This window comes from Trichosurus vulpecula, chromosome 2 (genome assembly GCF_011100635.1).
Source record: "Trichosurus vulpecula isolate mTriVul1 chromosome 2, mTriVul1.pri, whole genome shotgun sequence".
Classification (NCBI taxonomy): domain Eukaryota; kingdom Metazoa; phylum Chordata; class Mammalia; order Diprotodontia; family Phalangeridae; genus Trichosurus; species Trichosurus vulpecula.
Window position 1 is genome coordinate 232,777,343 of NC_050574.1, and position 25,429 is coordinate 232,802,771.

The 25,429-nt window shown below is 41.3% G+C and overlaps 1 protein-coding gene across 1 annotated transcript; it reads left to right on the forward strand.

Moving 5' to 3' along the window:
• The first annotated feature begins 1,072 nt into the window (after positions 1-1,072).
• On the forward strand, positions 1,073-1,352 carry LOC118836926 (40S ribosomal protein S27-like). The gene has a single exon (XM_036744025.1). The coding sequence runs from the start codon at positions 1,077-1,079 to the stop codon at positions 1,350-1,352; it is 276 nt and encodes a 91-aa protein (XP_036599920.1). The 5' UTR covers positions 1,073-1,076.
• The last annotated feature ends 24,077 nt before the right edge of the window (positions 1,353-25,429 follow it).

A 25,429-nucleotide genomic window follows, 5' to 3' on the forward strand; every position in this document is an offset into this window, starting at 1 on the left:
TCTTGACTACAAGTCCGGTGCTCTCAGCCATTTTGCCACCTAGCAGGAAGGGAGACGCCTTACCTCATTTTCCCTACATACTCCATGCCTTTGGATTTCTCTACCATGCCCCTAGGAGACTCATTATCCTGCAAAATGACATCAGCCTTGCTACTTACATCTCCTCAGTACCCTGTGCCTCTGAGACCCCTCTGATTGGAGGGCTGAGCAAAGAGCTCCTCCCAAAACCTTCATTTAAGGAGGGAACTCTTCATTTCCCACTTAGCTGAATGTCTTTGAATTTCTCCATCATGTTCGTTCCCCATCAAGCAGGCACCTAACCATTCTCTCCTTTCGAGTTCGTTTTTGTGTGTTGTCTTCCTCCATTAGATTATAAGCTCCTTCAAGGCAGGGACTTTCTTTTTGCTTATATTTGTATTCTTGGTGCTTTGTACATAGTAGGTACTTAATAAACGTTTATTGACTGGCTAATTGGAGAGAATTTGGAAAACTCCCTTGAGGGATCCCATGATACCACCCTTTTGTGGGGAGACAGAGACCCCTAGGATACTGGGCTTTGTTGGGAGAGACACAGTACCCAACACAAGGCTATTGTTGTACAGGTGAAACAGGGCAAGGTGAGACCAGGTAAGAGCTCATCTGGTATGTGGCCACCTAGGAAAGGAAGCATGCCATCTGGTTGCTTCTTAGCTTAAGTAAATATCCTTGCTAACTAGGTGGTAAGCTTTATGGTCTCACTTCTGTTGAAGAAGTGAAAATGCCATCAAAATGTAAATGTAGATAAGTAAGAAAAAATTCAGTCTTAAAATCATTATTTTAGATTTGTATAACCTCTAAATTTGGTGCCTTTGGGCAAAGCTCCACTTACTTCATCCTAGTTATTCCTCTGGATCCTTTGTCTAAGGGTGGGAACCTTAACATTTCACTCAGGAGGTAACATTTTTCTCACATGAAGTTTTGGGCATCCCCACAGTGTCCAGTTAAGTGGGGAAAGGAACATCACAGCTATCTGGTCACTATTCTATTGTGAAAATTTAGGCTTGCTTTTCCGGCGGTGAAGATCTCCCCGTGCCAACATGCCTCTCGCGAAAGACCTCCTGCACCCCTCTCCCGAGGAGGAGAAGCGGAAACACAAGAAGAAGCGCCTGGTGCAGAGTCCCAACTCGTATTTCATGGACGTGAAGTGCCCAGGGTGCTACAAAATCACCACTGTCTTCAGCCACGTGCAAACGGTGGTCCTCTGTGTCGGGTGCTCCACTGTACTCTGCCAGCCTACTGGAGGCAAGGCCAGACTTACAGAAGGGTGCTCCTTCAGATGGAAGCAGCACCAACGACTGAATCAAGATGAATGAGGAAGTGTAAAGAATAAAACAAATTTGATACAATAAAAAAAAAAGAAAATTTAGGCTTAGTGAAATCTTGCCGTCTGATTCACATTGCTGGTTTGAGGGAAGGAGAGAGAAGGGACATTGGGAAATTGTGGGTGTAGGGGTGCCAAGCTCTGTACTTTTCTATTATTGTTGTTTGTCCTTTGTTCTTGAAGAGGACCCATGCATGATATCAGGAGAGTGACGTCTTGACTTGAAAGTGAATTGGATTTAAGTGGGGCAGAGCTATGCAAAATCACCAGCCTCATTCTCTCCTCCATAGCCATCTGAGTCTAGCGGCAAGGCATAGATTAGGACTGCTGGTGATGGCCCAGGAGTGTCAATGCAGATGCTACTCCTCAGGAATATAAGCTCCAGACATCCAAGTGCTTCTTGCTGGACTCCAAAAGGAAGCCAAAGATGAGTCAGAGGATTGTGGGCTTAGAACGTGATGTAAGTGGCAGAAGTTCCAGGCTCCAGGGGCCACCCAGACAATCAAAGTCATGGCACCTGCCAATCGGGAGCACGCTAGAGCTCCCTGCAAGGAATTTCTCCAGCCCCTTCCATCCTGAAATCCATGCTCACTGGCTATACTTTCTTAACTAAACTCTTGTCCTGTTCCCTTCCCCATGATGGGGTTAGGGTAGGGTAGTGGAAATGTCAAACTGGCCTTTTTGGACCTAGCCCTAATGAACAGATGGGGCCAATATAATAAAAACCCATGTTATTTTGCATTCCACCCCCTCCTCCCCAGTCAGAATTTGTGATTATTCAAACTGAGCTGGGCTGAAGTTGACCTGGGAATTACCTTAAAGGAAGAACTTGCTAAACAGATTATCAGAAAAAGCAGGGGGGTAGTAATTTCCCTAAGAGTGCAGACTGTTTCCAAGCTTTTTGAACGTACAGTTATCCTTTCCACATCACCAGGATTAGGGGTGCGGTGAACCCTTGATCTGGAAAATCTGAGTAAAATATTTTAGCCATCCCTTCATACAAGAGGAGAAGTCTGAATTTTTTCTTTTTCTTTTATAGGGTGTTTACAGCACCTTACTGTAAAATTTGGGTTAAGTATTTGGTCATAGGCTTTGTGTCGTCTGCTGGCCTTTACCTGCATCTTTTGCAAAACTCCTGAGATATTTGCATTTAATTTCATATACTGACCTGCAATATATTAAACTGCAATAGGGAAAGTTGTGATGTGGAAGGGTAAGTGTATTTGTTGTTTATACGGTGAATGTTGGGATTCATTATGGGTAAGCTCTAGCTCTTTGTTCATAATGGCAGGATTGTAAAGACAGTGGTCTGACAGAGTCCCTGTGTGAGCTGAAGTGTCAATAGCAACACTGTCTTCTAAAAACATCCCAGAATGCAGCCTTTCTCTGCTTCAGATGTTTTTCCCTCAATATTCATAGACTGGCTCAGTGAAATTTCTTTATGCCCACAGATTCTACTTCTATTCTTTTATCTTTGGGGGTTTCTGGGTAAATGAGGGATCAGGGACCTCATCATTCTGGGTAGATGTTCGTGTCCTTCTGCCAGTCATCTGTGGGGCAGGGATGAGGAGTGGATTTGCGGAGGTGAGAAGATACTATGAAGAAATGGAAACAGATCCCGTGCAAACTTTGGAGCATGATGAAAATATCTCAGGTCCCAGACCAATTTAGAACTCAGCTTTATGACCCGGTTCATTGATCCAATTCCACGAGCAAGCTGCAAACACATACACGCTAGAACTCTGAGGTAGCTAGGTAATGCAATGGATAGAGTGGGAGATCTAGTATCAGGAAGATCTGAGTTCAAATTTTGCTTTAGGCCATTTCTAGCTGTCTGTCCTGGGGCAAGTCACTTGAAACCTCTTTGAGCTTTTTCTTCATCTGTAAAATGGGGATAAAAACAGCACTTACTTCCAGGTTTGCTGTGAGGATAGAATAAAATAACAGGTAAAGTACTTGGCAAATCTTAGAGCGCTACATACACATTGGTGATTGTTATTTGTAATCATGTATTTTCTCAATCAACAGATATTAGTACAATTACTGTCATGTAGGGATGGGTGAGGTTTTTTTTTTTTTGTTAAAAAGAGGTTCTCAACATTGTGAAGGTTCAGGAACCACTGGCCCTGTTTGGGAGAGCCTCAAGCTTGAGTGCTTCTCAGCCTATGCCTCCCCTTCAGTCTGGAAGATATGCCTCTCCTGGGGATGACCTGGGTCCTTCCTGCCTCTGGAATGCTCTCTCCTCCCATCTCTTCCCATTCATTCCAATCCCACTCATCCTTCAAAGCACAAAGCACCATTGTATAGTGGAAATAAGACTGAATCTGGAGCCAGAGCACTGGGGTTGAAATGCTCCTCTGACACTTACTAGCTGCGTGACCCGGGGCAAGGCTCTTCGGGTGTCTGGGCCTCAGTTTGCTCATCTATAAAATGAGGGATTGTTCCTTCCAGCTCTAAATCTTATGAATACCTGCTAAGTCCCTCCTCCGGGAATCCTTCCTTAAGGACTCTAAATGCCTCTCCTCCAGCACTCAGTCTGTATATACATACATTTTGCTCAAGTATTCAAATGGATCTATGACCTCATGGGTATTCACTCCAAAGAGGCAGATACACATACTGTATACACATATGTCTATATATATGCGCACACACACACACACACATATATCCTGCTCAGCTTTCACTGGATATTCAAGGGATTCTGGAACAATTTGTCCACCTTTTGCTGCATAAACCTGGAGCTATCAAAAGATACAGGATAAATGCTAATTGTAATGTCAAATTAGCTTGTACCCTTTGTTCTGTGAGTAGAAAAATTTCCTGCATGGCAGGGCTGGAGGTGCATGAGACAAATGAAGAGGGAAAGATGACAGAAGCACAGAATGTTTGGAATTGGAAAGGGCCTCAGAGGTCATGTCATTCAATGTCTTTATTTATTAGATGTTGAAACCGAGGCCTAGAGAAGGGAGAGGATTCACCTATGGCTGCACTAAAAATTCATGGTAGAATCAGGTCCCCTAACACTTAGTCCAAAGCTCTATTCGCTATATTTAACCAAGAAGGGGAAAGGCTAAGAAAAGAGACCAGGGAGAAAGAAAGGAGTAGAATTAAAGTTATCAAAAGAAACCAATGAAATATTTTTCTTCTTCTTCCTCCCCCCAACTCTCTGCATTAAGCAGGGCTAACTAGGACATCTCGTTCTCTCATTTGCCGCCCACCAGCTCAAAGCCTGCCACCTGGAGCACCCCTTTTCCCCTTTCCAGCTTCCTTTATGTGTTGTCTTCCCCTTTGGAGCAAGCTCCTTGAGGTCAGGAACTGTCCACCTTGCATGCTTTTGTATCCCTAGCTCTCTCTTCCCTCTCTCTCCCCATTGCATACACTTAGGATTCTCCTGTGTTCATTTGCTAAAATTCTCCATCACATAGGCTGAGTACTACCAGTAGGTCTGACAAGGGTACCAAGCTCTTTCTGTACTGAGACTACTTGATTCCAGCAGACAAAAACAGGGTTATCGGCTCAGCTGTCTTCTCTTGCGCATCGTGGTAACACTCTGAATCTTTGTTTGAGTCCCTGGAGACTTTGTTCCTGGTCTTCTAGTCTAGATTCCCAATCCCTATTGCCTACCTTTCAGGATTCTGGACCTTCAAGGCTTAGACCCATAGTGCCCCCCTGCTCCTCCTTGTCTTGGCTGGCCACCATGGACTGGGCTTTCTGACTTTCAAGGAATGCAGACACAAATGTGCATGTGTTTTCATATGGGCATGGCTAAGCACGTATGAAACTTCATTTCAGCACAGATTTTAATAAGTCATTTTCCTTGCTTTTTGAAATTCGTACAGTATTCCTTGCTATCCTTTAAATGTTTCAACTTTTGCTTCTCAATAGAGTAGTGAGTTCTGTGTTTAGCTAAGAAAATCCCAGGGGTCACCAGGACTTCGTGAAATTTGGAGGAAAATATCCAGTGTTTGGCACATACGTACACACACACATATACACACATATATGTATAAAAAATCTTAATTAGACAATTTTTCTTTTCTTTGCAAAGAACCGCTTAACCACCGCACCAATTTGACACATTTTCTCTTGGAAAGTTTTGCACTTTCTAGGGTTTCTGATTTTATTCCACCCCTAATTGCTACTTTTCCTATGACCACACTGCTTCTGCTAAAGAAATCTACCTTTTGTGGTAAGGTTAGTATGAGTGCCTTTCCTTGACCTAGTTATTGTAAGTCAAGGCTCTTCTTCCTGTTCTGTCCAATGCAGACTGGCCTGTGGTAAAATTATACCGGTAAGAAAGGGTTTAAATCATTAATCCCATTAATTAAAAACCAGCTTTTTAGAAGGTTTTAAAGCAAAGAAACGTGATATCGTAGATTTAAGACTGGAAGGGACCTTGGAGATCATCTGGTACAATACACTCATTTGACAAAGGAGGAAAGTGAGGCCTAGAATACAAGTGACCTTCCCAAGGCCACAAGGGAAGAAACGTTAGAGTGCAGATTCAAAGCCAGAACTCCAAGGGCAACATTCTCTGTCCTATACCATGTTTTCTCCTTTTAGGAACTTAGGAACCTACTACAAAAGTATGTGTGGTCTTGAGGAAACTAACATTTATTTAACTTTCACGTGTTGAACCAAAGAATTCAAGGACAACAGAAATTAATGTAGCAAGTAATATCTTGGTTTTCTCAAATGTTTGGTTTTCTCAAGCCAAAGAACTTTGGGTAGCAGTTTTTATAACCATCTCACTTATGACTCCTTAGAAGAAATGAAAACTTTGGCAGTGTCTGCCTGAACTCGAGAGGAACATCTGTTTGACCGATAGGTTTTCTCATTTCAAATCACTCGTTCCGTTCCCAGGCTCAGCAGAGTCAGTTTTGCCTTCCTTCCCAACACCTCTCAGGCTCAGTCTTACGACAGCACGAGCAGAATTTCTCCAGCTAGAGAGAATGCTTGGGGTCTTTACCTCAATTCTGTGTCTGTGGATTCATGCTCCCTGAGCCTAACTCTGGCGGGGAACAATTTAGAGAACATTGCTGTTGTCCGGTCATTTTCAGTCGTCTGACTCTTCGTGCCTCTATTTGGGGTTCTCTTGGCAAAGATACTGGAGTGGTTTCCTTCTCCAGCTCATTTTACACATGAGGAAACAGGGCTAAGTGACTTGCCCAGGGTCAGTTACATAGCTAGTAGGTGTCTGAGGCTGCATTTGAACTCAGGAAGATGAGTCTTTGTCACTTCCGGCCTGGCACTCTGTCCCCTGTACCGCCTAACTGCCTGTATATTGAGTACATGGAAGGTAATCTGAGAGGTAGGGGCACTAGCTGTTGAGGGAGACCTGGAAAAGTCTCCTGCTGAAAGTGGGACTTGAACTGAATATTGAATGAAGCCGGGGAAACCAAGACATGGGAGGTAAGAGGGAAAAACATTCCAGGTATGAAGTACAGCTGGCACAAAGGTGTGGTGATTAGAGACAGACTATTGTGTATAAGAAACAGAACGTGAAAGGCATGGCATAAAGTAAAGTATAAGATTATAAAGGTAAGAAGAGTAAAGGCTATGAAGAACTTTGAATGCCAAACAAATTTAATTTTGGTTTTAGAGGGGAGCCAGTAGAGTTTATTGAGTGGGTACAATGCATGATATGATCAGACCTACACTTTGGAAAAATAACCTTAGCAGCTCAGTGGAGGATGGATTGGGATGGGGAGAGACTCGAAAGAGATCAGCTAGAAGGAGATTCCAAAAGTCCAGGTGAGAAATGATGAGGGCCTGAACTAGGGATGTAATAGAGAGCAGCTGATAGAGATTTCAGATGTTGTAAAGATAGAGATGACAAGATTTGGTGATAGATTGCCTGTGTGGGGTGAATGAGGAGTGGAACATCACACAAGATTGCAAACCTCGATAACCAAGAGGATGGTGGTGCCCTCTACCAAATAAGGAAGTTTGGAAGAGGGAAGAGTCTTTTGGGAAAAATAATGAGTTCTGTTTTGGACATGTCCTTGAAATGCCTATAGGCCTTCTAATTCTGGATGTCCAAGAGATAGTTGGTGATATATAGATGTAGTTCAGGAGAGAGGTAGAGATTGGCTACATAGATCTGGGAATCATCTGCATAAAGATGATAATTGAATACATGGGAGCTAAGGAGATCCTTCTTTTCCTTCCCTTTATTTCACTTCCTTCTTTCCTTTCTTCCTTTCTTCTTCCCTTCCCACCTTCCTTTTTTCCCTTCTTTCTCCCTTCCTTCCTTCTCCCCTCTTCTCCGCCCCCAATATTCTTTTCATCATCCCATGACTATTTTTAAGCAAAGGGTAAATCACCAGTTGTCAGGTATGTTATAATGTGGGTTCTTTTAAGGCATTAATTGGACTAGTTGACCTTTAAGGTTCCTTCTAATTCTAAATTCTGAGATTCCATAATTCTATTATATGTGTTGATTCCACATATTTCAAGGAGGTGAGAGGGTAACGTGTGCCACATCTGTAAAGTCAGCTCCTATGGATTTCACTCTAAGCCTTGCAGTGGCTTTGAGTAGATATACTTTCAGTTCACATGTGGTCTTGGGTTAAGAAGGTATTAAGTGTAAAAATCCAATGTGTCATAAATTAATATTACTTCTTCCCCTCAAAACATTGCTCATGTTACATTCTGGGTATGAGTAAACCTGCATATACCTCTGCAATTTGGTCCCGCATTTCCAGGGACCCAAGTTCCCATTCTTTACTCTGGGACTTTCAGTTTTGCTTCATCGAGTATCAGAGGTTGTGCTTTGACAGTGACAAAATACCCAGGGGAAAAGTGAAAAATTACACCCTGCTTTTAGATTTACTATATGATCTCAAGCATTAAGATATTTAGAAACATCTGGGTGATTAACTGAATTTTCCCCTCAACACTAGACTGTCTGGTGACAGAATAAGGCAGAACCTGCTTTTAGGTGTCAGATGCAGACATCTGAGGCATGTTTCCAGATGTTTTTTGATCTGGTTAGATCTTTAAAGGCAGGTTCTGGGTTGGGTTGTTGGCCCTATATAAAGAACATTAATTGGATTGAAGCCAATGCAATTCACTTTCACATTCAGCAGAAAGCTGGGGTTGAAGAATATCATAGGATTTAATGTTAGAAAGGACTTTTGAGATCACTCGGTCCAACCCCTTCATTTATATATGAGAAAACTGACACCCAGGAAACTGTTACTTTTCAAGTCACATGAGTAATAAGTAGTGAAGCTATGATTTGAACTCAGGTCCTCTGGCTCCAAATGTAGTCTTCCATTGTGCTGTAATACCACTCCAAAATCCTAGTGAGAAAAGCTGATTGCTTATCAGGACTGGCTCTGGGGGAAAAAAAAACCTGTGCTTTTCCCCCTTTTTCTTTTATTTTTGATGACTCTTCTTTCCCTTTTAAAAATTTCCTCTCCTTATTATCTTCTTACAGCATCCCACATAAATCAAGAGAGCCCTCATGCTTTCCCTAGTCCTTCTTGTCATAGAGTAAATCAAATCAATAAGCTACACGTTTCACATAAAGAAATTAGTTGCTGATAAAAGCTTTTGTTGTTCAGTTGTGTCTGAATCTCCGTGACCCCATTTGGGGTTTTCTTGGCAAAGACACTGGAGTGGTTTGCCTTTTCCTTCTCTAGCTCATTTTACAGATAAGGAAACTGAGGCAAACAGGGTTAGGTGAATTTTGTCCAGGGTCACACAGCTAGTAAGTGTCTGAGATCAGATTTGAACTTAGAAAGATGAGTCTTCCTGACTCCAGGTCTGGCATTCTATCCACTGCCACACCTAGTTGCCCCAATAAAAGCTTGCATGTGTCCAATTACTTCTGTTAGGAATATTTATATTTCTCAAGACGATAAGAATCATGCTTAACCTAGAGGAATGAATTGCTAATAGTGGAATTCTAGGCAGTGTGAAAGTTTAGTAGAGAAGCTATCACTGGTATACTTTCCTGGTACCGCTCAAATTGGACCTTGTAGGTGAACACATAATCTGAATATGGGCTGATTGAAACAGCTCTTTCTATTAGCTAAATCAGCAGCATCAAACTTGAATAGAAATGGGGGCCACTAATCCATACTTGAGGATCCCTGCAACGTTCATATTGACAGGTTTAAAATGTAATATTATCTATATTTTATTGTATTTTTATTTATTTTGTTAAATATTTCCAAATTACATTTTAATCTAATTTGAGCAGCACTGAGAGTGTTGTGAGCCACATGCTGCCCATAGGCTGCATGTTTAACACCTCTGAGTAAAATGTTCACTGAAATCTCTGAGAGAATAATGCATATTTCTTGGGTATAAACCTTCCCTGATGAGATCTAGACATAGAACATCCTTATAAAATTCTCGTAACATCAGCAGGGAAAGGGGAAGCTACTTGGTACTAATGCTCCTTGTACCATGTGACGGACATCCAAGGATTCTTCTCCCAACAGTAACAGACATTATTAAACCTCCCTGAAAAGTATATGGTCTGAGATGATAATAACCAACATTTGTATAGTAATGAAAGATTTTCAAAGTACTTTACACACGTTATCTCCTTTGAGCCTTATGACAATGGAGTGCTTTGAGGACCTTGTAATTACAGGCATTATTATCCCCATTTTATAGGTAAGGAAACTGACACTGACTTAGCCATTGTCTCATCACTAAGAAGAATCTAGGCAAGATTCGAACCCCAAGTCTTCTTGACTCTAATTCTGGCACTAGATAACACTGCATGGCACAGTGAATCCTCTACTCTCTCATCCTTGCCTATTGTTTGAATTTTGCAAGGGTCTCCTCATCTTATCCCCACCTTGTGAGCATTCCAAGCTGTAAAAATAATTAGTGGGAAAGAAAGACATTATGAAAAAAAATTCAATTAAAACTCCCTCCCCCATGCCATATGCTAAATGTGTGATACCCATTTCACTTTTTTCTCTCATTACTTTCTGTTTTGAGAGTGGGTATGGAACACTCAGCCTTAATGGACATGGAATTGCTTTTTGAAAAAGTTAAATAATCACTGACTGTTCTGTTTGAATCATAGGGTCTACTAATTAGTGTAGGAAGGGACCTTCACTATTATCAAGTCCAACACTCTCATTTTATGAATAAGGAAACTTAGTCCCAGGGAAGTAAGGTGACTTATTTAAGTGACAGAGATAAGACTAGAACCCATGGCTCCCACATTGCTGCTTTTTCTACTGCTCCAGTTGGCCATCCCAAACATGGCTAATTTTAAAATTTGTTTCGTTTGACTATCTATAATTGTTATAGGGCTTTTTCTTTTCTTTTTTCTCCATTGGGGGAATTGGGAGAGGGGGGAAAAATAGCAAATTGGAAAAATTAGTTTTAAAAAAAGAAATAATGAGAAAGGGAAATATCCTAAGGGAGAAAAATGTATTCAAAGTTACCCTGGTTAGTTTTCTGGTTTAATTAGCAATCAACTGGGCCTCTTCTGCTACTCAAGAAGCCTCCAGAGGGGGCAGGCTTAAAGGATTAATGAGTTCCTAACACAGGATATGGACCTTGGGTAATGGCTACTAAATACACATATATTTAGCATACATTTGTGGGCACAGACCTGAGTGGGAGCAGATATAAAGGCAAGCCCAACCAGACACCAATCCAGTCTGTGGATGTAGATTAAGTTTTAGTGCAAGTGGAAACCTCTAGTCTCACTAATGGCACCATATTCTTTTAAGAAAGCTGAGTTTCTTGGCCATCAGGCCATCAATTCAGAAAGTCTAATGAAAAGTGGGCAAGCTGGTTAGAAGTGAGGTGGATTGACATTGCTTTCTGGGTCTATTTGCAAGGCTCATTTCACATTTAGCGAACAGTAGCATCAGTGTTGGGCTGGGCAGCAGAGCCTGGTGGTCCTGCTCAAGCCCTTACCATGGACAGCTCCGCGTGCCCATCTGCCAATGCCAGGTAATGCCTCTAACAGATTTACAAACAGACCAATTGGCAGCATGCAGTTCATGAGGCTGAACGGGGCCAATCCTTGTGTTTTTATTGGAGATGAAAATCAATTTTGATTTACACATTCAAATTTGGCACACACCCTCCCCCCTCCCCCAAGAAAGACTTGATTCATCTGAGAGGATCTCATAAACACAAGGGTTAAACACACTTTGGGGGGGGGGGTGAGGATAATTTCTTAAGAAATTGTAATTCTGTCATAGCCTCCTCCTCACCCATCCTTATCCCATCCTCCAGACTCTGATGATCTGGACCCCTATATTGAGTGGGAGTGAGGTTTTGCAGTCCAGTGAATAAAACAACCCTTGGAAATGGAAGGAAGCTAAAGAGGAAGGTGTGGTGGTGATGACAGAGAGGGTGAAGGGACAATAGGGAGCAAATAGACTGTGGTTACCAAGTCCCCTGCCAGACCAGCCCTGCAAAGTACCTACCACTATTACAGAACCCAAGTTTCATTAGTACTATGACTGGCTGGTGAAAGCTGCCTCTTGAAAGGGGGAAGCAGAGAACTTTTATTGCCAGTGAAGATTTCTCCATAGCAGATATGATTTAGCTTCTTGGCTGCCCATTCTTAGTGGGGAAGGCCCTGAGACAGAATCACTGGCAGCCCCAAGCTCAGTCGTTGCTGGTTACCAGGGTCAGTGAGCAGTTTGGAAGTTCACAGGCACATTTCACTGGGCAGTTTTACCTCTTATGATTGCCCAATCTTGGGCCTTACTCAGCTCAGCATTATCTGAGGGCAGCCAGCCCAGAGGGGCTCCATCAGTTTATAATGGGGTTTCAATTACTCAGAGTTTCCAACAGAAATGCCTGTGGCACAAGGGGGAACCAAATGGACCATTTATGTGGCAGCCCTGTGGAACACCTCAGATCATGCCGGGTCTGTGTGAAGGTCCCTCCAAGAGCGGGTTTTACTTTAGTCTGATTGCCTTCATGCTTTTCGTCATCCACACTGTGTCTGCGCTGCAATAAAACATAGCAGAGGGCTATACCTACTGCAGCTACTAAGGCTCTGTGTATATGGGTGGGTGGGTGAGTCTGAGTGCATGCGTGTTTATTAAAAATGCAACCACAGCCAAGCTTTGCCTGAAGCACATGGTTGTCATTATTCAAGTCACATGTTTTGTTGAGGTGAAATTCAGCAGTTAACCACCTGAACTCTCAGTAGACAAAAGGAGAACACCATAACGTTTTACAACGGTAGAGGAGATTGCAACATGTAGCTTCCATTAAAAAAAATAAGGAACAATGCTATATTACATACTTTAGCAGTTTGTCGCAGAGCAGATTAATACCCCTTAGTTATTAGTTGTTGCTAGAAGCTTTCGACTGAACAATCGAATAAGATTTGGGGACATACCTATCATTCTACTTTTGTCTGCAGTCTCATTGCATTCATCCAGACTTGCTGATAGGCATTCTACATATTGTAAAAATAAAATTACTATATTATTATTAAATTTCATTTGCTATTTTTCTGCCTGTGACAAAGATCACCTCTACTCAGTTGTCTATAAGAAGATCAAAAGGTGCTACTGACTGCCTAAATAAAAACAGGGTCAAATCTGGCAATTCTATTTGACTAGGAGGTCTTCTGTTTTGGGCAGGCTCCACCAGATGCATTTTAAAGGAGAAAAATCTCATTGAGATATTTGCCCAATTAAAGCATCCTAACCTTTGGCATCTCTAGAAAGCATGTTGAAACATATAAATCCCTCCTAAGATTTTGTCTTTTAGGGGACAGCTTGGATTAGCTAGAATTAAAGCTTGCTCTCTGGAGTGCTATAGATACCACAAACTTTCCCTACTATGTTCAGCTACCATGTTGACCGAATGGAGCAAGTCTTAATGTTCTACCAGTTTCCTCTAAATGGCCTCGAAATAAAGCTAACAGAAGACAGCAATATATTTCACTAAACTAACTTAATGGTGTACTCAAAGTTATTTCTTTTCAAATGGTTCATGAAAGACCTTGGTCAGAATTTTGGCGGCACTTGGAATGTTTGAACATGAATCCATCAGCTGCCCTTTAAATCTGCAGACCTTGAGCACATTAAGAAGGGAACACACATTTGGAATGTAGTAACTTTCTTCAGGTTGGATTTATTACTAAAAAGAAAGAAAGAAAAAATGAATCTGGGAGAAAAATCATAGCGAATGAATCATAGAAAGATGGAAAGAAAAAGCAAAAAAAAATCAGAAAGAAGAAATCAAAACAAAATAATCAAAGAATGGAAAAAGTCACAGAGAGCATCAGAGAGAGAAAACAACAGAGAGAAAGAAAACCAAAAAGAAATGATTGGGGGGGGGGGAGGCGGGACAGAGAAAGAGAAGGAAAGAAGAAAGAAATATTCAGAGAGAAAGAATAAGAAAGCAAAATAAAGAAAAAGGATGAAAGAATTTTTTCCCTTTCGGATGAAAATAAACAGCAGAAATTCTATATCCTTTCAATGAGAAATATTTGGTGTCATATATTTTGTTTAATAAAGAGCGCGTTAGCTGTACACTAAACCAATTTTTAAAATGTGATCTGTAACTCACAATCTTAATTACATGGAGAAAAACTGAATTAGTTCATTAATGCTGTGAAAAGGAGCAGTGACCTACCTGCCAAGTGGCAAGGTGGAAATAATTAATCTGGTCAATTAAAAAGCAACAGATAAATTAAAAAGCAAAGCCTTTCAGGTGGTGCACTAAATTAGACGACCGTGATTTGCAAGGATGTGTTTATTGTCAGGTCTAGCCTTCTCAATGAGTTCCTCTCTCTGCTCTCTTTGGCCTCGGCTCACATCTGAGACTAACAAGTTCTCACCAAGCATCAGACCTTAACCTGTCTTTTCCATTCACTTTTTCTTTTCTTGGTCTTGCAATCTCTTTTTAGTGTGCATGCAGCCTGCAAAAGTCTTCAGTTGGGTAATGTCCCTCAGGTCCATATCCAGGCTTCTTTTCTCCTATTTGTGTGGGTCTGTTATGTCTTGCCTGTCTTGGAAACTGTTTGCCTTTGGCTCGGTTTTGTAATACTTCAGAAATGCTAGAGAGCCACACTGTCTGGGTTATCTAATTCATTTCTGATTTTGTAATTTGTAAGACTGCAGACACGGTGGAGCAACCAGTGCCGAGCTCTAAATACACAACGGATCTTGCTTCCCAGAACCGGAAATAGTGAAGCGGTTACTTTTCTATAAATACCAGTAATTCCTCTTGACGTTTACAAGTGTGTAGCACTTCTTTCTTAGGGTCTTGATCTCAAAGAACTCATCAAAACAGCAACCTGCATCTCTGCCATGAAATGCCCTGATTCAGGTAACGGCAGAGCCATCGATGCACCCGGTACTATCTCAGCAGAGAGCTGGGCCCTGTCACACTAGGGCCAGGTCAGTCTCTAAGCCAATAAATTGGGAAGGGAAATATTTATCTATTGCCTAATGCATCAGTATTGCTCCAAAGCTCCACCTGAGGACAAATATTAATGTTATTGTTTATTTTAACCATAACAAAACTTAAAAAGAACAGCAGCTGGCTTTTCAATTTACTGAGGTGAAGGCTGTTTTTATTGTGGGAATTTGATGGGCTGTTTCTGGTTGCTAGGTGATTATACATATGTCTATACACACACACGTATATGTACATAATGTTGCAGAGTTTCAGTTGAAAGTCTTTATTTCCTAGGTGTGATACTTGGCAAGGTAGATAAGAAGGAAAAATATTGGATAGAGGCTGCAGGGGGAAGATTTTCCTTGATGTGATCAAACTAAATAGCGCATATTGTCAGCTCTGCAGGAGGCTGGGTGTTGCCATATGTGTATAGCTGCTGAAATGGAATAAGCAGCTGCTGCCAGGAATCAGATTCCTGGCAAGAAGGCAAACTTAAGTCCTCCTGTTTCAAAAATAAAAATCACCAGAGGGATTCCCCTTTCTACAGTTCCAACCAGAAGTGCCATAAAATCAGAGAACAGCCCTGTAGTGTGGTTTATAATAATAATACCAAGTATTTATAGAGTACTTTACAATTGGTAAAATGCTTTATCTACATTTTCTCATTTGAACCTCACAATGATTTTTGGAGGTAGGCAGAGAGAGTGGATAATTATCCCCATTTTACAGATGAGGAAACTAAAGATCAGTGAGCTGGGAGACAGGGTGGTGTAGTACAAAGCTTGCTGATTTGAATTCAAGCACCTGAGTCTGAAATCTGGCTCCCTACTTACAATCCATTAAGCTTTCTGGGTCTATATTTCATTACCTATAAAACAAAAGTTTTGGACCAGACTATAGGTTCTTAACCTGGGAGTCCATGAACTTAGTTTTTAAAAAATATTTTGATAATTTCAGTGTAATTGGTTTCCTTGGCAATCTTATGCATTTTATTTTTGCATTTAAAATCATTGTTCCAACAAGGGATCCATAGGCTTCACAAGACTGCAAAAGGGTCCACGACAAAAAAAAAATGTTCAGATCCCCTAGGAATGTAAAGGTCCCTTTCAGCTGTAAATCAATAATTCTAGGATATGTACAAGTTCATATAGGTAGCTATTGGGTGGCCAGAGGACTAGCTCCTGGTCTCTCCTAATTCCTAGTCTTGTGCTCCTTCCCCATGGGGAGGCAACAGGGAACTGTGGAGAGAACATGGGATTCAGGGGTCAGAGGACCTAGTGTCCAATCAAAGGCCACCTTTGTGACCCTGAGCCAGATACTTGATGTCTAGGAGCTGCGGCGTTTCCATCTGTAAAATGAGAGGACTGGATTATTTGACTTCTGAGGTTTCTTCGTAATATAAATCTAGGACTATCCTATAGTGTTCTAAGAGTTTTCCATGACTATTTATTTCTCAGTTAAGGTCTAGGGCTTTGTGGATGGATTTTAAAAAATGCAATATTTTGCCAGGGAAAGAAATAGAATGAATCCTCCGGTTTCCCCCAGGTCAACCACAGGCTCTGTAGTTGCATGGGGTTTGCCAAAGGCATTCTCACCCAATTTCTAGAAGGCGAGTAGGCCAGAAGCAAGTAGGATGTGAGGGGGAACAGATAGATCCTTGGGAATATAATAAACAAAAATTAGACAGCATGATATAGTGGGAAAAGTACTGGATTTGAAGCTCTGAAAGCTGAAATTTGAACCCAGGTCATGTACTTCCTGACTGAACTTAAGGCCAGTCACCTGCCCTCTCTAGGCCTCATGTTTCTCTGTAAAATCAGAGGTTTGAGTTAGATGACCTCTGAGGTCCATTCCAGTTCGATGTAGGATCCTGATTTGAGCTGCTGTTTTATTTTAAACTGAGGGCTCCAGACCCAGTGACCCTGGACTTTTATGCTGCAGCAGTGTATGGTACGGAGATAACCCAAGGTCTCTCTAATCTTCAAAGCACTGCAGAGAAGGAAGCAATTCAGATAAGGTTCAACGTTCTTGAACACTTTTGTCCGTGCATAGCATAGCACCAGGCAGAAGGAGGCTACTCTCAAAGACCCTCCGGGCTCCTGTTCACTTTGAGAGCATCTTTATTGAAAGAATATGCAGTCCTTTTAGGGAAGATGTATATGACATTTAAATCAATCTCTCAGTGCCCTTCAAGGAAAGTGTCTTGGTAGGATACTGCTGTAAGACAGGAACCTAGTAGATGGAGTAAAGGATGTTCTTTGGAGATGTCTTAAGACCTTGGGTCTAGGAAGCTGCTTTCTATGTTGTTCTGAGCCCTACTCCAAGGGGACTTTCATGTGGACTTTTTTATACTGCAGGAAAATGGGTGTGTTTCTCCTGGAGTTCATTGAAGTTTCTTTGTGTAGCTGCCAAAGAGAGAATATTCCCATCATTTGGAACCTGCTCCCCCTACCCTGCCACATCTCCCCTGCCTTGATTCAGATGTTGTTGAGTCATTTTCAGTCCTGTCTAATTCTTTGTGACCCCATTTGGGGTTTTCTTGGCAAAAATATTGGAATGGTTTGTCATTTCCTTCTCCAGTTCATTTTACAGATGAGAAAACTGAGACAAACAGGATTAAGTGGCTTGCCCAGGGTCACACAGCTAGCAAGAGTCTGAGCCAGATTTGAACTCGGGAAGATGACTCTTCCTGACTCCAGGCCTGGCACTCTATACACTGCATCACCTAGCTGCCCACCCTGATTTAGAGCTAGATACTAAACAGGGCTGTACTCTGTAAGCCCTACTGTGAGCAGTGCCAACCCAGGCTCTTGCCCTCAATCTCCCTGTTTGTTGACTGCATAGTGTAGGTGGTAACAGGCTCGCTCTTTCTCTGTGTGCTATATTTTCTTCTATTGAGTGTCAGCATCACCTGGGAGGATGCCCAGAGACAAAGAGGCCCCTTTGCCTTCTGGGAGTTCCTTGAGAGCAGGAGCTTTTACCTTTCTTTGTATCCCCAGTTCTTAGCACAGTGCCTGGCACATAGTAGGTGCTTCATGAATGTTTATTGACTGACTGCCATTTGGTCAGACTCACAGACAAAAGATGGAGAGAGAGGAAGAGGGATGGTAGGAGAGGATAGTGCTGGCAGCACCTAGGTGGTGTGAAGCATTTCAGTTTGTAAAACTTGCTAGGTTCAGGAACCTGATTTTATCAGACCATTTGAAGCGATTAACTTGCGGGGAGGTGATTTACCCTAAGCAACTTCTGAGAGATTGGGTTAGTGCTAGATTATTAATATGCAATGAGAAAAACACATGCAAGTGAACAAGTATCAGCATTTGCACTGGACACTCTCACTCTTACAAGTTACATAAGCACTTATTAAACTTCTAGCATGTGCCCAGCACTGTGCTAAGCACTGGAAATACAAATATAAGAAAAAGAAAGACAGTCAAGGAGTTTAGGTTCCAACGGTAAAAGACAGCACATATAAGGGGAGTGAAAATGGGAGGGGAGATGGAGGTAGGCATACAGGGACATGGGGGCAAACTTCAGAGAATAAAGAATGGCTGATCTGGCTAATTCCTCAAAATGGAGGTTCCAGGAAGAACTCACTAATGAAAAAGGGGTGGAAGAGGCATGGTTGCCATTCTACCCAAGAGGCCATGACACCAGAAGTTTGCTTGATGAATATGTGGGATCTGAGCTGAGGGAAATGGATGTTCTTTAGGCAAATTCACATAGAGCTTGGGTAGCATGATGAATTGTTCTTCCCCACCAGAGGGATATGTCTGGCATCGTCCTTCTCAAATCATGGCAGCCTTTCCCCTGGTTGCTGCTGGAATCAAATTCTAACTTTTCAGATCTCGTTTATCTCTGCCTTTTCCTGCCTTTATCTATACTTGAAAACATTCGTGGCCCTCCCCTTATGACATTATCTCGAAGAAGCTACTAGGGAATGGAAGAGATTGCAGCTTTCTTTATAATCAGTTATATTTTAGTTATACCTTTGTGGGGAGATCCAGAGAGGCAAGACCTAGGGATCTTCTTAATTGAGTAGATCACAGGTTGTTATTCACCCAACTGTAACGTGACCTCATGTTGCAATATAGTTGACTAGATCCCAGGTTATTTTAGTCAAGTCAACAAACATTACTTAAGCACCTACTACATACATGCCAGGCACTAGGCTGTGTGCTAGGATACAAAGAGAGGCAAAAACCAAAACAAAAAAAACCAGTCTCTACTCTCACAGTCTAATGGAGGAGGCAACATGCAAACAAATACATAAAACAACATCTACATAGGATAAATTGGGGATAACAAACAGAAAGAAGGCACTGGATTAAAGAAGACTGGAAAAGCCTTCTTGCAGAATGTGGAATTTTAGCTGAGACTTGAAGGAAGTCAAGAAGTGGAGAGGGGAACAGAGAGAGTTCTAAGCATAGGAGGACAGTCAGTGAAAATGCCCAGAGTCAAAAGATGAAATGTCTTGTATGAGGAACAGCAAAGAGGTCAATGTCACTGGATCATAGAGTATGTGGGTGTAAGTAGGGTGTACTAAGACTGTAAAGGTAGGAGGAGGCCAGGTTATAAAGACTTTGAATGTCAAACTGAAGATTTTTTATTTGATCATGGAGGTGATAGGGAGTCACTGGAGTCTCTTGAACGGGGGGGATGGTGGTGACATAACATCTATGCTTTAGGACAATCGGTTTGACAGCTGAGTGGAAGATGGATTGGAATGGAGAGAGACTTAAACCAGGAAGCTAACCAGCAGACTACTGCAATAGTCTAAGCATGAGGTAGAGAAGGCCTGCACCAGGGTGCTGGCAGTATCAGAGGAGAGAAGGGGAAGAAATATGAGAGATGTTCTGAAGGTAAAATGGATAACTGGAAACAGATTAAATATGAGAGGAGAGAGAGAGGGAGAGGGAGAAGACATGATGATGATGATGATGATGATGATGATGATGACACATAGCTTTTGAGCCTGGCTGACTGAAGGAATGGTGGTGCCCTCACTAGACAAGTGCATCAGGGTGGAAGGTGTCAGAGGAAAGATAATGAGCTCATATTGGACACGAGTTTAAGATGTCTAAGGAACATCTAATTCAAGATATCCAATAAGCAATTGGAGATATTAGTGTAGAGATCAGAAGAGAGCTTAGAACTAGATAAGTAGATGAGAGAATCATCATCATAAAGATGATAAATGAATCCATGGGAAGTGATCAGATCACCAAGAGAAATAGCATAGAGGGAGACGAGAAAAGATCCCAGGACAGAGCACTGGGGGACAACTATGGTTATCAGTCATGACTTGGATGAAGATTCAGCAAAGGGGGCTGAAAAGGGAGGGTCAAACAGGTAGGAGGAGAATCAGGACAGGGTAACATCACAGAAACCTAGAGAGACGATGATATCAAGAAGACTGTTATAGACAGTGTTAAAGGCTGTAGAGAGGTCAAGAAGGATGAGGACTTCAAAAAAGACCATTAAATTTGGCAATCAAGTGTTCATTTGGTAACTGGAAAGAGCGGTTTCAGTTGAATAGTGAGGCTGGAAACCAGACTGCATGAGTTGAGAAGAGAATGACAGAAAAGGAAGTGGAGCTTTCTCAAGGAGTTTAGCCATAAAAAGGAGGATAGGAGATGAGAGCCTTTGGGAATAGACAGACCAAGTGAAGGTCTTTTGACATTGGAGGAGATGTGGGTTTGTTTGTAGGCAGCAGAGAAGCAGCCGCTAGACAGGGAGGGATTAAAGGTAAGTGAAGCGAGAGTGGAGATGATAGAAGCAGCGATGTGCTAGAGAAAATGGGGTGGAATGGAGTCACTTGTGCATGTAGAGGGGGTTGCTTTGGCAATGAAAAGGGGCACCTCTTCATGTGAAATGAAGGTCAAGGGGGAAGCGGCAGAAGGCATCTGAGTGTGAGTGGAGGAGGAGAGAAGGTGATGCTCTTGGTGAATGGCCTCATTTTTTTTCGTGAAATATGAAGCAAGGTTCTCAGCTGAGGGGGTAGGGGAAGCCATGACAGGTTTGATGAGGGATGAAAAGGTTTGTAACAGCTGCAGTGGTGAATGAGATAGTGAACTGATTAGGGAGGCATAAAAGGATTGCCTTGCCACAATGAGGGCCCAGTTGAGATTATGTAATGTAAATTTGTAGGGGACCTAGGATAGTTTTGTGATTTTTCTCTAGCTTCACTCAGCAGCAGATAATCATACTCTGAGGAGGCTTCTGGAGACAACAAAGCACTCAATCTATATTCACTCACCACCCTGAGACATTAGGTAAATAGAGCTGGCATAAACCAAATTAGGCAGACCTTTCTTAAAAGCAGAGACACAATATTCACATTGTTTGACTCAATAACCCCACTGCTAAGCATATCCTCGAAAGAGATCAAAGACAGAAAGGACCCATATGCACCAAAATAGTCATAGTAGCACTTTTAAAAATATATATTTTTACCAATTACATGTTAAAACAATTTTTAAAACTTTTTAAAAAAGGTTTTGAGTTTCAAATTCTATCCCTCTCTCTCCGTCCCCCTTCCCTGAGATGGTAAGCAATATGATGTAGTTTATATATGTGCAATCATGTAAAACATTTCCATATTAGTCATTTTGAGCAAGACGACTCATATAAAAGAACGAAAGAAAGTGAAAAATAGCATGTTTCAGTCTGTATTCAGACAGTATCAGTTCTTTCTCTGGAGGCAGGTAGTATGCTTCATTATGAGTCTTTTGGGATTGCCTTGGATAATTGTATTGCTGGGAATAGCTAAGTCATTCACAGTTCTTCATCAAACAGTATTGCTGTTACTGTGTACAGTGTTCTCCTGGTTTCGTTCATTTCACTATGCATCAGTTCACGTAAATCTTTCCAGGTTTTTCTGAAATCATTCTGCTTGTCATTTCTTATAGCATAATCACATTCCATCACAATCATAAACCACAGATTGTTTAGCTATTCCCCCAATTGATGGCTATCCTTTCGATTTCTGGTTCTTAGCCACCGCAAAAAGAACGGCTGTAAATATGTTTGTACAAATAAGTCCTTTCCCCTTTTTTGATGTCTTTGCAATATAGACCTAGCAGTGGTATTGCTGGATCGAAGGGTATGGACAGTTTGTAGCCCTTTGGACATAGTTCCTAATTACTTGGAATAGTAATGGTTGGATCAGTTCACAATTCCACCAATGGTATAGTAGTACTTTTTATGAGAAAAAAAAATATAAACAAAGTGTATGCTCTTAATTAGAGAATGGCTGAGTAAATTGCAGTTCATGTAATATTATTATGCAGTGAGAAACAATAGGTATAAGAACTGATATATAAACATATATATGTATATTTGCATGTATTTGTGTAAGTACATAATAACAGTAATGTAAATAAGGCAGCAGCTAGGTGGTGCAGTGGATAGAGTACCAGTCCTGGAGTTAGGAAAACTCATCTTCCTGAGTTCAAATCTGGCCTCAGACACTTACTAGCTGTGTGACCCTGGGCCAGTCACTTAACTCTGTTTGCCTTAATTTTCTCATCTGTAAAATGAGCTGGAGAAGGAAATGGCAAACCACTCCAATATCTTTGCCAAGAGAATAAAAACAACTGAATAACAAATGTAAATAAATAGCACACTAAAATAATCTCGAACACTACAGAATTGTAACAACCGGTCTTGGCTACAAGGAAATGGACCCTTTCTTCCTTGGAGAGAAGGGTCAGGGGGGACAACAGGTGCAGAATGCTGCCCGTGGTGTCCGATTTGATTACTCTGTCAGTTGCTTGGTTACAAGAGAAAGTTCACTGGGTTGGGTTGGCAGCTGCAGGATGGAAGAGGAGGAGTATACCCAAATTAGCTGTGACGGTGACTTTAAGAAATTAATTTTTAAAAAATAATTGAAGAATAAAACAAGCATTAAAAAATGCCGTGCGTCTGCTATGACTCAGTGCTGATCAATTCCTGTCCTTAACAACTCTCCGGACTCCTTTTCCTTGTGACCTCAGGCTTGTTTATTTGGTTAACAGACTAAAGACCGGCCCTGCTGCTACTTCTGTGTGTATCGAACCAGGGTCTGTTTGCTCAGTTAATGATTCTCAGCTATTCCACCAGTCGCTGAGGGTGACTTCATTCTGCAGCGGGCCAATGTCATATATTTATGTTATGCTGATTCTATTTCAAACAGTGACATTTTCCTGAGTTGTTTCTAGATTTGGGGGGTATGCCTCATTTAGGGCTTGCTGCCCTTCTCCATTGATGCAAAGGTTTTTTGTGTTGTATATCAAATAAGACTTGAGACTCTATGATGAGGTTACAGCTTTTGAATCAGACAACAAATGGGAGGGTGCTATTTCTAGAAAGTCTTTGTTAAAATTTATTGGTAGGAAAGGGAAGGCCTTGGGAGAGAGATCCTTTATCTGTCTCGTATTAGCAGATTCCTTTAAAACTTTTTATTTTTACCCTACCTGTTTCCTAGGATTTCAGATGGATTAAAAATTAAGCACAATAAAGCAGAACAATTAAAAAAATAAACTAGAACCAGTTAAAAGGAGCAGGGAGCTGTACCAGATGCCTGGGATAGCTTACACTTAGCTCTTTATGATTTCAAAACACTATACTGCAGCTGAGCACTGAATCTCTCTTTGAGCTAAGTAAAAAATGAAATGAAAATACATTGGGTTATCTAGTTCTCATTATCTGATGAAAGGAAGTAAATATGTTCATCTGCAGAGACAATTTTTTCCCCTTGCTTAGCTGAGTGCCTAGTACATATAATCTTAATAAATGCTTGTTGACTTGATTTGCCGTATTCTAGGAAGCATTCACTAGTTGGTCTCTTATACATATAAAAGACATTGGGTAATATAGGATCTCCCCAAAGTCTTAGTGCAGTTTTAAATCATGAAAGCTTAAAACTGCACTAAGACTTTTAGGACAGCCGTAACATGGACAAGGTATTTTGTTCAATTACCCTTTTGTAAATGACATGGAAGTAATTTCTAATTGGACTTTATTATGCAGATCCTCTATAAAAGTTGATGGCTTAACATTAAACCTGGGAGCTACGAGAATGGGATCCAGATGCTTTGCTTTCGGATAATCTTACTCATGGATTGGCAACTTTTTATGAAAGAAGAGCTGTTTTTGCTAATATGCTTCAATATTTCAATAGATCTGTGATTGCAATGATGTGATCCTTCCAGTGGCATAGATCACAGCTGGTGCTTGTTCATTTCCTTCCATAAATCCTTCATCGAGCTTGTGGCTCAAACTTTGGAGGCTTGACTCTAGGTCTTTTAACAATTCTTGAACACCAGAGAAGCCCTTGAGCTGTACATTGGTTTTTCCATTTTTCCCCCATTACATGACCAGCCCACTTCCTTTTCCAAGAATAAACTTCTTCTTGGTCATTATCTTTTATACCACTTCTCCCATACAAGTGATCGTTTGGAATATAATGCCATCTGCTTATGCCTGCCATATATTTATTTCTCCACTGCCCTTTAGTGGGTTCACAATTCTTATACCTTGGGAATTATGTTTTATGATTTGCAGCTATTGAGCTATGCCTTCCTTCTGTTGATTGTTTCCAATTTATTGCATACATATCTTGCTTGTACATAGTTGCTTGCTTGTTACCTCCCCATTCCTCTGAAAGTTCCTTAGAGTAGAGTCAGTCTTTTGCCTTTCTTTGTATCTCTAGTGCACAGCCCAGTGCCTGGCACATAGTAAACACTTAATAGATGCTTGTTGACTGGTTGAATTAAGCCTAACTGAAAGGATACTGGAATTTAAAAAAGTGGGCTTTTGCATCAGAGAGCAGCTTAAAATTGTTGACAACACTACACAGTTTCCCTAAAACAATTCATCCTACACTCTACTTCCTATTTTATTTGGGGCCATTTGTTGTAACTGTCTAAGATAATGTGTGCTGATGGACTAACCCAAAAGATTGCTTTTTCAATGGCATGTCACAGTCTGGACAATGAACATTCTTCATCCATTTATTATTTTTTTTGCCTGCATGGATCATTAGACCAATTTCAGGTGAATGGTTGCAGATCCAGTTGAGGGGGCCCTATAGTATTCTGGGCCTTGATGCAGGCAGCTCAGTGTCATCTCCATAATGTAGCATCTAGAGGTCCTTAACATCTATAGGGAGTTCCACTTCCATTTGGATTCTGGGTAAGAAATCTTCTATGACAGGGATGAGCCCCTTTAGAAAACATCAATCTCCTTGTCTTATGCTTTACTTGACAGTGTTAATCAGAAGGTTGGTGAATAAGATTATCTCTGTGGTCGTACTCTTAAGGGATCTTGTGTTATTTTGGCGTATGCGTGGGAGGCACTTTGGCAGAGGAGAGCATTAGATGCCCATCTAGGCATTAGACAGAGACATTAGAATCTCAACCTGTATCTCAGTCCTGTGCATAAGAGCATAGATGTAAAGCTGGAAGAAACCTCTGATGCCATCTAGTTCAATGCCTTCATTTTACAGATGTAGAAAACTGAAGCCCATGCCAATTAAGTGATTTTACCTAGCTCCTACAAGCAGTAAGCATCAGAGACAGGATTTGAATGTAGTTCTTTTGACTTCAGAGCCAACCTTCTTTCCAATGTACCACACTGCCTTGGTTTTCCTAGTCAATCAATAAAAATTTATTGAGCTCTCACAGGAGATTTGGCACTTCTGCCATATCCTTTAGTACC